At 41.7% G+C, this 12,773-nt stretch overlaps 1 protein-coding gene across 2 annotated transcripts in view; it reads left to right on the top strand.

Moving 5' to 3' along the window:
* tbc1d22a (TBC1 domain family, member 22a) overlaps positions 1–12,773 on the top strand; it is a 234,183-nt gene that overhangs the window by 181,442 nt on the left and 39,968 nt on the right. For both annotated transcript variants that reach the window (XM_034162984.1, XM_034162985.1), the window contains exon 12: positions 12,479–12,606. In XM_034162984.1, coding sequence (XP_034018875.1) covers positions 12,479–12,606 — 128 coding nt within the window. The remainder of the gene's footprint in view (positions 1–12,478; positions 12,607–12,773) is intronic.

Genomic DNA, 12,773 nt, shown 5'->3' with positions numbered 1-12,773 from the left:
ATCCCATCAGATCTCAGCAGTGAAGTCAAGCTGGTCCCGACTAGTACTTGCCTTAGAGACCATTTGGGAAAACCAGCGGCAGTCTGTGTTTCTCAACGAAGAATGGTAGTTGTGTCAGGAAGGGCACCTGGTGTACAACTTGTGCCCATCTGTGGGCACAAGTTGTACACCAGGTGCACATCCCAGTGCACATCTGTAATGATCCGTCGTGGTAACTGAACAGCCATGAGAAGCTAAAGGAATACAACATCCATTGCCTTTTTTATTTGAAGACATACAAGATCATAGTATTATTGTTTTTGAGTTATTGTGTTAACAATCTGGGGGGGATGGACTCATTTGTTCATCTAGCTAGGCAACCATCCATATACAGAGTTTTCTGTCTCCTAACATACCCAACTACACATCCACCAAACTACCCACACATCTACCTATAAGCCTGTCTACTTAATCACCTACTTACCTACAAACCTACCAAACTACCCACCCATCCACCTATAAACATAGCAACCCAACCACCTACAAACCTACCAAACTACCCACACATCTACCTATAAGCCTGTCTACCCAACAACCTACTTACCTACCTACAAACCTACCAAACTACCCACCCATCTACCTATAAACGTAGCTACCCAACCACCTACAAACCTACCAAACTACCCACACATCTACCTATAAGCCTGTCTACCCAATCACCTACTTGCCTACAAACCTACCAAACTACCCACCCATCTAACTATAAACCTACCCTACCACCTACTCACTGACACACCTGCCAAACTACCCACCCATCTACCTATACACCTTGCTACCCAACCACCTACTTACCTCCAAACCTACCCAACTACCCACCCAACAGCCAGTCTACTCAGCTACCTACCCAACTGCCAAACACTGACCTGTCTGCCCACCCACCCACTTACCTACCTCCCTACCAACTGACTTGCACATGCACTGAGTTTTATTGAGGTATATATATTGGCTTTTTCAAAAACTAAGACTCTTTCCGCACAGTACAGAATATGAACAGTGGTCATATGCAAGCTGATGCCAGTACCCCCCCTTGGTTTAATGACAGAGACAACTTCCCCTCCCCTCAATACACACAGTTTTGGAATGAAGCCTTTAGTCTTACTGACGTTCTGATTTTTCTTTCTTTTCCTCAGGATAACTACACATTTGCCCAGCCAGGCATCCAGAGGAAAGTCAAAGCCCTGGAGGAGCTGGTCAGCAGGATTGATGGTGAGTCATCTGCCTCGCCTCCATCCATCCATCCATAGAGTGCATTGTGCTCACAGCTCTGCCATTTCTCTTTGAATTCCTTTTACTGTTCTTGTTTCCCCTGTTGCATCCACTTTTCCTCCTTGTATCCTTTTTTTTTTGTTTACCTTTAAAACGGTGTATCTTTTTTTTTCCCCCTCTGCCAAATCCATATGTTTTTTATTCTTGCGGTGCAAACTGTGTTCCTCTGGGTGCCATTTTATTTCCGTTACTCACATGGCTGAGAGCGGCTGTTTTTAGCTCTGAAGTTTATGAATGTGGACAGTGTGATGCTTCCACAGCAGTTAAATGTCTCCTGAAGTTCCTGGAATGTTAAAAATAAATAAAAATCGCCAGTTGTAAAAAAAAAAATCCTTAATGAGCATTTTTTTAAAATTAGATAACTCAGATTTAATATAAATATATAAATATATGAAGTTTGTCTGAAAGGCTGAATTCTTTAACAACTTGTCCAGCTGTTTGATTACACATTACGAATTAATGCATTTTTAAGCCTCGGCAAATTCGGGCTGTTTGGCAGCTTTGTAATTACATGACAACGCAATCGCATGGCTCTCATTTACATTCCGCTCCGCCGCCTGGTGACCGCATACACGCCGGTGATTATTAGCACGCAGCAGTAACCCACTGAGGGCTGAAAGTTAATTCGTGCACGCTTGGTTTTCTTGCATACACGGGCACTTGACACACAGCACATGAACGTGCGCAGCCCGGGTGACATTTCACACAGACTCCCAACTTGGTGTTAATTGGCAAATACGCTTTTCCCGCTATATCATCTTTCCATTTTGTCAGAGTGATGAATGTGTAAAATGTCATGCGGTTTGAGCAGTTTTTTCTTTTATCCATCTAAACTTTTTATTTATTTTTTTTTTTGCTTGCTTGGAATACATGGAGCATTTGCAGCATCCCACAATGCATTGCATAGAACAAATCCTTATCAACGCAAGTCTTGTACAGTAGTCATGTTCTGTGGTAACCTTGGTGCTGTCTGACTACCCCATCATGCACGCTGTCAGCTCGAGGGGAGGAGAAGACACACTTGCTGCATATAAAGGGGAAAAGAGAGGCTGTGTATCGATGTGTGTGTGCTTGTGGATGTCGGGTAAAGTGTATGTAAACTGCAGAGTTGTGTGTTTGCAGAACATGACTGCAGGAGAGATTCTGCTGGTTGTTGTGTCCGGCATGAAAAGTGATACAATATAGTTGGTGAAACAAAAAAAATATTCAAACCGCAGGTAATTATCAACAGCATCAGTGCTCAAATGATAAAGAGGCATTCGGACCAAGTTCTTATATTTTGTAGACTATAAGTCACATCAGTCCAAAAATGCATCATGAAAAGGAAAAAAAAAGTTGCACAGTCTATAAGTTGCATTTATTTTTGAAACATGGTGCAACATTTCCATGTTACAAAAAGCAAAATGAACACATTATTTATAATGGAAACACTATTAGCAAGCAGAAGGAAATGAGCTAAATAATGTTACTGTACAAGGCACAAAGCTCAAGCATACAGGTTCTTGTCTCCACTGAACAGATAATCATAGGTGAGGTAAATGTGCAATGTTATTTTATGTTTGACGTTTAATGTAATTAAACATTCTCATTGGGCTAAAGACGGGGTACCCCTGGACAGGCAGGCTGCCAGACTGTCACAGTGCCAACCCATACAGACTAACTCCTTCAAAGTCACACTCACACCTATAGTCCATTTCAGAGTGTCCAGTTCACCAAACCTGCATGTCTTTGGAAGTGGGAGGAAGCCAAAACACATAACAGGAACCCACATGAACACAGGAAAAATATGCGCAAGCTCCCTTTTGTACAAACTCAAACAAATGTTGACTACTACTACTTTTCTTTCTCGAGGTGCTGCCCTGGTGCACCGGTTTAACATTTCATATGTGGCACACTGCCTTTGTCTTGTCCTCACTTATTTTGAAGTAAGTGGGAGGTGATGATCTAATTGTTAAGCACTGGGCTCGAGACCAGAGGATCCTCTGTTCAAACCCCAGTCTGGCTGGAAAATCACTAAGGGTTCTTGGGCAAAGTCCTTAATCCCCAAGTTGTCCCGGTGTGAAGTGAGCACCTTGCATGGCAGCACGCTAACATCACCACATTTGTGAATGGGTGAATGTGAGGCATCACTGTAAAGCCCTTTGAGCTTCTGATATAGATGGAAAAGCACTGTATAAATGCAGTCTATTTACCAGTTCCATACAGGTGAGATCTTTGCTGCTGTGATGTCAGTTGGCCAAGATGAGAAGAGATTGAGAAATTCTAAATAACGTAGGCTTACATGTCCTGACAAAATGCATTTTGGAGCTAGCCTATATTGAGTATTTTAAAAGCAAAAGTGAAGATCCGAGCTTAGTCTGTTAGCTTTAGCTTGTTCGGTAACACTGACATGGAGTTGTCTTTGAGTTTTACTCGTCTTGACCAGGTTATGCACGATCTTGCCCATGCTACACCTCTTTACCCATTCATGAATTGCCCGGGACTGAGACGGAGTAAGCACTGCTAAGACGGCAACCCAAGAATAGTCAAACATCAAGAGCCTCTGTGAAATGGACGTATGTTTGAATGCAGGAACTTCTAAAGAAATTTGCTAATTCCTGTGATTTACAATTATTTGTCACAGTACCTACACATTGGTACTGGGGGGGGGCTTTGGTGTATTTTGCTGACCTGCGTATGAGGGACTAGTTTGAGTCTGAAGTCGTCCTCACTTTGGCACACAGACAGGAGGAGCTCAAGATCACTGCACCATCCCTGCATTGAATAGACAACCTGGACCAATTGAGCCATAGCTGGCCCACTCAATGAAATTGATAAGAAGTAAATAGAAGAAAAGCAAGGCCGTGCACCTCATCCAAGCTTCACCACTTATCGGAGGTACGCACATGAAAAAAAAAAAAGAATGACCCAACATTTGAACTGTATCTTATTCCATAACCGCCCCTGTCATCATTGTTGGGTCAGAGCCATTTTCTGCCGTGTTTGCTTGATATCACCACCTCTAATGAGATCACAGATAGCTTTTATCTTGAGTTACAGGATTGTTTTTCGCTCTGCTGTCGACATAGCATCTGTTATGGGAACAATGGCCTATCATCTCTTCCAAAATTACCTATCAGCGCTTATCAAATACAAGGTTATCCAGTGCGTTGTGCATCATAAGTGGCGAAGTCCCATCTCTCCCTCCGACAGATGTTTTGTTGACTGAATCGGCATACCAGTATTGCATTATCATTGCTGATGCAAATCCCAAATGGAAGAATCAGATTTTTATGAGAATTTATATTGGTTCTTAATTGTTTTTCTCAGTGTGCTTGCACGTTGATGCGTCTTAAATGCTTCTTTTGAGATGCTGCTAATCCATTACATTCCGTGAGCAAATTATACTTAATTTTGAGGCTTATTAATTTGAGATCTGTTAGACAAAAATCACTGGGGGGGGGGGGGGGGGGGGGGGGGAATAGATGAAATGATTCCTCTGGGAAATTGGCTCATTGGAGTATTGAGAAGTGAGGTAAATTTTCTGTCTGCAGTATTCTTTTAATCATCGATGCCGTTGGACGCCGAAAATGCATAGATGACATTCTGTGAAACATCAAGAGATGCGTATTAATGTTTTGTAGAAAGTTTTAAAATGACCTGCTGTTTGTTTGCACGCTTACTTATTTTAGCAATGTTCACGTTTTGTGGCTAAATATGCTGCGACAAATTGGGAGGCACCAACTTTTAGGCACATCAAATGTGCCTCGTTTTTTCTTTCTTTCTTTCTTTTTTAATAATTGAAATATTGCCCAAAACGAGAGCTGACAGAATCGGAAACATACATTTGAGGTTAAAATGTTAGGCACAACATCAATAGAGGAAGAAATTAAAAGATCATCCCTCAAATGGTTGGGACACATAGAGAGAGTGGAGGTCAACAGAATCCCCAAAATGACCTTCAAGTACATACCAAAAGAAAAGTGCCATCTTGGGAAGACCTAGGAAATGATGGAGAGACAGCACACAGGAGATACAGACAAAACGCAGACTATACAGACTAAAGGAGGAGGGGGTTTTCCAGGACCGTGAAGAATGGAAGAGACTATGCTACCTGGCCTACCTGGGGAAGAATGAAATTATTCTAATATTTCTAAATACTTATGAAGGAGTACATTTTGGGATTTTTTATTTTAAAACTACATTTATTTTTAGTTATCTCCTATAGTTTTAGGGAGCTTGAATGTAAAATAATAAAATTAATAAAATAGCAGGTTTTAAAGAGGAGGATTAATAACCGTTATGCCACTAGTTTATGACTTGGAACACCTGCAATGTCACCTACTTCTGCTTTGAGTTACTGCTGAAAGGGATTATATCCACCAGCCTTGTCCCCAAATATGCCATTTAACACTCTCAAAAATGGCACTTTGAAAAGAAAAAGAAAAAAAGATGATACTTAAAGATTTTTAAAAGGTGAAAAATTAATTTTTTATAAACAAAACATTCGATGTAATTAATAAAAAGTTGTTTATTTTGTCTTTGAATCTTCAGTGCAATTTTTTTTTTTTTTTTTTTTAAAGAAAAAGAAATCAAAGTGAAGATGGTTATCTTGATTTTTAGTTTGTAAACAGGTGGTTTTGGCGAGTGGCTTTTATTTCCAGATCTCTGATGCTAAGTGCGTTTAGCGTCGCTTGATGAGAGGATGAGTGTCTCCTAAAATGACACGCCACTTTGCCAGCCAGCGCTCTTGTAACGTTCCTCTCATCTCTATTTCTCCTCTTATTGTGTGTGTTTGGATTAGTTTGTTGGACAATGCAGTCACACACGCTTATCATCACGCAAATTGGCAAAAGTTGAATTAGTTACACAAAAGAAAGACTATCCTGGCACTAGGGTGTTTTTTTTTTTGTGCCTGGGTTGTGTGAAAATGCTGGAAATTTTATTGTAAGACTGGAATATATTGCATATTGAAAGGAAAAATGCAAACATCTTTGCACAGTTTCTGATGAAAGATGAGATCAAATTAGTTGTTCCCTGCTAGTACCAGGTTGGACCCTCTTTTGCCTTCAGAACTGCCTTAATTCGTTGTGGCATAGATTCAACAAGGTGTTGGAACCTTGTAGATGTTGGTCCATCTCTTAATCGCCCATTCAACCAGTCTGCTCTGACCTTTGACATCGTCCACACACTGGATATCTTCTCTTTTTTGCATCATTCTCTATAAACCCCAGAAATGGTTGTGCGTGAAAATCCCAGTAGATCAGCAGTTTCTGAAATACTCAGACCAACCCATCTGGCACCAACCATTCTGATGCTCACTATGAACTTCAGCAAGTTGTCTTCGCCATGTCCAGATGACTTTAATTTTGTATCACTGTTGGTTCTGATGTTATAAATGCACACAAGGTCAGAAGAGACCATCAAATGGAAGGATAATACATGCAAACATGCCACATGAGGGGTATTAGAATGTTGACTTTTAATTCACTGGATTTTTTAATTTGAAATGCAAATTGGGACACAATGTAAAAAAAAAAGGTAAAATGGTAAATGGACTGCATTTATATAGCACTTTTCCATCTGCATCAGACGCTCAAAGCGCTTTACAGTAATGCCTCACATTCACCCCAGTGTCAGGGTGCTGCCATACAAAAACAAAAGTCTTGCCTTTCTGTACTATTTCTACATTGGTAGGGAAACTCAACAAATTTCAGAAAAGTCAGACCGACTCTGTTTTCCTGTATCTTGTGCGCTGTACGCGAACAGACAGGGGTGTTTTGAAATTGTGTGGATCTCTACCTTGTCAGGAGAGGGCACATGTATGCCAGTCATCCTGAAGTTGCTGTCACTAGTGCTGTAAATCAGGTTGGTCTATGTCAGCCTGTTTATTCCACAGCTTATTTATGCTCAGCTGTTTCATCTGACAGGGTCACCAATAGCCAGAAGCTAATAACCTGTCATCTGAATGTGCATCAGCAAATGCTCAGGTCAGGTCTGGGAGCACCACTAAGGTAGACAGCCGGTCCATTCCAACCTCTTGGAAGCAACCATCTATCTGCCGCAACCAGAATAAACACTGGTCTTGGCTCTGACTTTTCCGTTCTGGACTTTTTCATTCTTCTGGACTTTATTCTAGAGCACTGTGCTACGTGGCTAAATTATCATAGCTGACATTCCCCCAGAATGCAAATGAGTCTCCCTACATAGTCATTGGTTTGACACAAAGTCATTCGAGTGGTACACACTAATCCAAGTGGCACTGAGCGGTCACCTGGATCACGAGGACCATAACAACTCGACAAACATATTGGCCTCACTAAAAGCGTCTGTCCAGAAACTGCATGACTCCACAAACTCTCACTAAGCTTCTCTTGAGTGTTGAAGACCCCAGCAGTTGAAGAAGGTCAAGGGGACCCACATGGTTCACCTGGTTGCAGCAGACACACTGTTGAGATATGGGGATGTACCCCTCATCTGCCTGCTTGGTTACCATCCAGTAGACAACAGGGTTCCATGATGTGGTGGATTTGCACTCACCGGCCACTTTATTAGGTACACCTTGCTCGTACCGTGTTGAACTTCCTTTTGCCATCAGAACTGCCTTAATTCTTCGTGGCATAGATTCAACAAGGTGTTAGAAATGTTCCTCAGAGATGTTGGTCCATATTGAAATGATAGCATCACAAGTAAAGGAGCAGGTATATATTTTTTTGAAATTGTTTGGCTAGCTTCCTTTAACCCCTTTTAGTGACATCTGCTATAGTTTTTTTGGGGTTTTTTTTTTTTTTTTGGAAAATAGTTAATTTTTGTGCAGATGTCTTATTATGGTCAACGACCAGATGTAGGTAGAAACTATTTCTTCTGTTGAAACTTTCAGTGTAAGAGTGAGACACACTGAGTGGAAAACCAATGCCGCTCGGAGAGAAAGGACAGAAAAAGGCGTCTAAATGTAATTACGTTTTGTACCGAGGACAGCATGAAGTTGGTGGGAACTGGCCCCATCAGCAGAATCCTGGGAGCTGCTCACTCGTCACTGTACGACCTCCGACCCTTTGTTGTCCACCCACACTTCCCCAGTCGGATGCTGGCTGGTCCTCCACGTGCCCTCTGTCCTAAACTTTATCCATCAGATGGAACAAAGGCGAAACTCGCCAGTGAATTTGCTCCTTTTAGGAGGCGTCATCCCCGGGCCTCAGTGTTTGCTCAACCTGACATGCCAAGCGGCTGCCGCCGCTGGGCGCTAGCCCAGAGATTAAAAACAAATCACCCATTCCACCACTTTGTTCCACCGAGCTTTTTCTTCTCTTCCGTTTCTCTTATTTTTATTTGTCATTTTGACAAATGACTGTCTCTTACACCGCTCCGCTGCCGTGCGCCTCTGTCTCTTTGCGTGCAGCAAACATGCTAATATTAGCCAGAGCAAGTTCATTTGTGTAATTTGCCATTGTCTGAAGTTGTTTGACTCTCTCTCTCTCTCTCTCTGTCTGTCTGTTTGGCAGCTGGCTAAGATCCGACACCGTGACGCGTTCGGTGGTAATGAGCTCGCCTTGTTTATGCTTTTACAGCAGCATGTGATAATTAAACCGCAGAGAGAAGTGTGAAATAATAGCTTCCTGTTTACTTTGCGACCCGATCACACGACAACGTGCACTTCTAATTGTTAAACATGCACGCACGTGTGAACGTCAGGAGGCAGGTGTCATTCAACACTGTGCGCCTGTTCGTTTATTTTTATTTTAATTATAGGAATATACGCGAGCCTCGATAGGATTCACGTTTAACGATTAACAATCTGGACCGCGTGTGCGCACACGTATCTGCGGTTGTCAGTCACAATTTGTGAAGAACACAGTGTGTGTGAGAGAATAAGATGCTGCAGTTCTCTGTTAACTGTCTTTTGTCATGGAGTCGCTGACAGCTCTATAATTACATCTCTATTATGAGACGCGTGTGTGTGTGTGTGTGTGTGTGTGTGCGTCTTTGTAGAAAAAGTCAGTGTCTTTGGTTTGATGGCGATGAAAGAGGATGTTGTTGAATACTGGGTGGTATTTGTAGTCTTTTGTTATGTAAAGGAGCATAAAACAAACATTTATCAAAACAGAAGACAACAAAGGCAGCACTTCAGTTTGACATTTTGGTCCTCGCCCAGCCCGCTGTGTGTGCGTGCGTGTGTGTCTATGCCACCCACATTTGGAGCCATTTATTCACTGCTTCATTTCAGATGATTTCAGCATCGACACTCCCGTCTTAAATAACCGCACCGAACACAAACGGACAAAAGCAAAACACAGTTTGTGGCTTTAAGGAGACAGACGCAGCCCGGCGATAACAACATGGGGAAAGTAAATCTGTTTTCTGTGTGAAAATGCTTCTCCGCTCCGCTCCGCCACGGTGCTGTTTAATTGGTGATGCAACACACACGAGTTGTTATGCAGAGTTTCCACAGTCACAGCCACAGCAGCCTATAACTGAATGCGGATAACAAAACATACCATCAGTGCTGCAGATTCCTCACGACAAACGCGACACCCTGTACCAAAAGTTTTCGAAAACCTTTATAACGCCGGTATTTTGAATATGGATCACGTGCTGTAGTGCCACCTACTGGATCATGGACATCCATGTCTTATCAATGTAATATTTAAAGGTCTGTTTGTGTGTTAGTATGAACTCATACACACTGGATGGTAAAATTAAGCCGCGGTCACATTAGCTACAAGCGATGTCAAGTGACGGAGGCAAAGCGACGACTTCAATTCAATTTCAACTTATTTAATTTCTATACTGTCAAATCACAGCACAGCTGCCTCAAGGCGCTTCACACAAGTAAGGCGTAACTGTAGCAACCCCTGGAGCACGGGCACAGGCGACAGTGGTAAGGGAAAAACTCCCTTTGATGATTTAAGGAAGAAACCTCAAGCAGACCAGATTCAAAGGGGTGACTCTCTGTTTGGGCCATGCTATCAACACACTTGACAATATAAATATATTGGAAATTTTGGGAGTCCATGCTGGTATCCAGGATGGGAGGCTGGCTGGGGTGGGGGGGTTGGGTCCACAGATCCCGTCTGTTTCATGACCACTGCAGAAGAAGACACCCACTCCCACTTCTGGATGGAGACGCACCTTGGACAGCGAGAAAAAAGCAGAAAGGCAGCGACTTGCCATTTTTTAATCAGAGTGGGCGTTTGACGTTTTTTAGAGGCAAGAGACAAGGGTCACTCTGCTGCCAACTAGGCGGGGCCAAAATAGGAGGAGCGATTGAGAAGTTTTGAGCCCGAGCCAGAAAAAGTAGGGTGTGGTTCGCCATCTTTTGCTTTCTGAGAAACCAACATTTCTCAGCAACAAGTGAGACAAAACTTCACACATTCTCGAGAAATGTTGGTTTCTCAGACTGCTGAAGATGGAGAACCACACCCTACTTTTTCTCAATCGCCCCTTGTATTTTATGCAAATACTGAGCGACGCGGCATGCACCTGCCGATCGGTGTGACTAGGCAGCATAACGTCAGCTGTTTGTTCAGAAAAAGCTCAGACATATTTATTACGTCCGCCAAGGAGGTTATGTTTTCGGTCGCGTTTGTTTGTTTGTCTGTTTGTCAGCAAGATAACTCAAAATGTTTTGAACGGATTTTGATGAAATTTTGTGGAGTGGTTGGAAATGACAAGAGGAACAGGTGATTAAATTTTAGTGGTGATCCGGATCACAATCCGGATCCCGATGCTAACGCGTTAAAATGTCTATGGCATTTTCAATGTTAAAAGTTAGCATTAAGCAGTTGCAGCTGTCATCACGTTCGGGTGCATTTGTTTTCAAATTGTAATATTTCTTAAATTTATTTTTGTTTATATATTAATAATCTAATGATTATTATATACAATTTTAGAGAAAGAGACAAAAAGAAATAGATCACTGTGCCAAGGAGGGAATGTCTTTAGGGTCAGTGACCCTATGGCCTTGTTTAGAGAAGTGTTTCATAAATGTTAAAAAATTCATATATTTGCAGTTTAGTTGAATAATAAATTGAATTTTGTCTCTTATTTGTTTTTGTCTATAAGCACATGCAATATCAGTATCAGTGCTCAGATGACAGTAGCTTCTGGGAAAGGTGCAAGTTGCAATAAACTGTGATGCCAAGCACTAAGGATACATGCTATCCAGTCACAGCAGATGAAACTTTTTTTTACTACTGAGCAAACATCATTGTTAGACTTTTTTAGGTTCAATGATTCCACGGCGTGTAGATGTTATGGCGTCAGTGACCCCATGGCCTTGGCGGAGGTTTGCACTCTCTGAGTGCTTCTAGTTTGTGTATAAATCTATTGTGTTTCTCATATGTTCTGTACGAGTTAGTGACAAACAAACTAGGTAACACCTCTGAAGTGATTTGCGTCTTATGGCATGTTGCAGGAACGCCCATCAAGCAAAAAAACCCAACTGCTTGTCACCATCATTTGTAGCTACTGTGATCGTACGGTTAAACATTTTTTTAAAAGTTGAATTTCTCCTTGCTTATTGTTCATTATTGAATATATGACAGAATTTATTGAGATCAACATAATTTCTGAGAAATTAAGTGAACCATTATAAAAAAAAATCCTGAATCCAAAACTGTATCTTGATGAACATCAAAGTGCAGTTGACTTCCTCTTGATGCCGTCATTTTCCATATGATCATTTCACCAAGTTTCATGGAGTTCAGCTACAAATGTTTTGAATCCTGCTTACAAGCAGATGGTTAAAAAAAAAAAAAAAAAAGTTGAAAAACTAACCTTGGTTCACAAAAGTTTTGGTTTATGAATTGATAACACGGAGGTAAATAATTTGGTGTTTGTGTTTGATTTGTGAGCTCAGCTCTTGTTTGGAATGTCTGAGGATATTTCAACACAGAATTTCTGAAGGACCGTGTCTGTCTACAGACTTGTGTAATGATTAATGCCAAACAACTGGAGGGGGAGATATTTGCACTTTAAAAAAATGTAATTATATTTGTCTGTTATGCAGACAAGTATATATTGAGCAGTTTGTGAATTTGGGTATTTCATCACAAAATCTTTGCTACCAATAACATATAATGCATGTCCTTGACTAGCATGACAGAGTGCGTGAGTATCATTTTCTGACTTAACTCACAGATGTCTAGGTTTATTTTGTCTCTTACATATACTGTATTTGTGCCCCCCCCCATAGAGTCTGTGCACCGCCATATGCAGCATTATGAGGTGGAATACCTGCAGTTTGCGTTTCGGTGGATGAACAACCTCCTGATGAGGGAGCTGCCACTACGCTGCACGATCAGACTGTGGGACACCTACCAGGTACACACACACACTAAAGCCGTGTGCATTAGTTCTGAATGTTGCAGTGTCTCCATATGTACATGGAGATTGGAGCTTGGGTGGCTTTGAACTGGAGATCTTGTTGTTGAGAGGCAAAAGTATTACCACTAGGATACTTGAATCTGGGCATGTAGGCCTTCAACTTA

Source organism: Thalassophryne amazonica, chromosome 22 (genome assembly GCF_902500255.1).
Source record: "Thalassophryne amazonica chromosome 22, fThaAma1.1, whole genome shotgun sequence".
Lineage (NCBI taxonomy): Eukaryota > Metazoa > Chordata > Actinopteri > Batrachoidiformes > Batrachoididae > Thalassophryne > Thalassophryne amazonica.
Note: the sequence above shows the minus strand (reverse complement) of the source record. Positions and strands in the feature narration are given on the sequence as shown.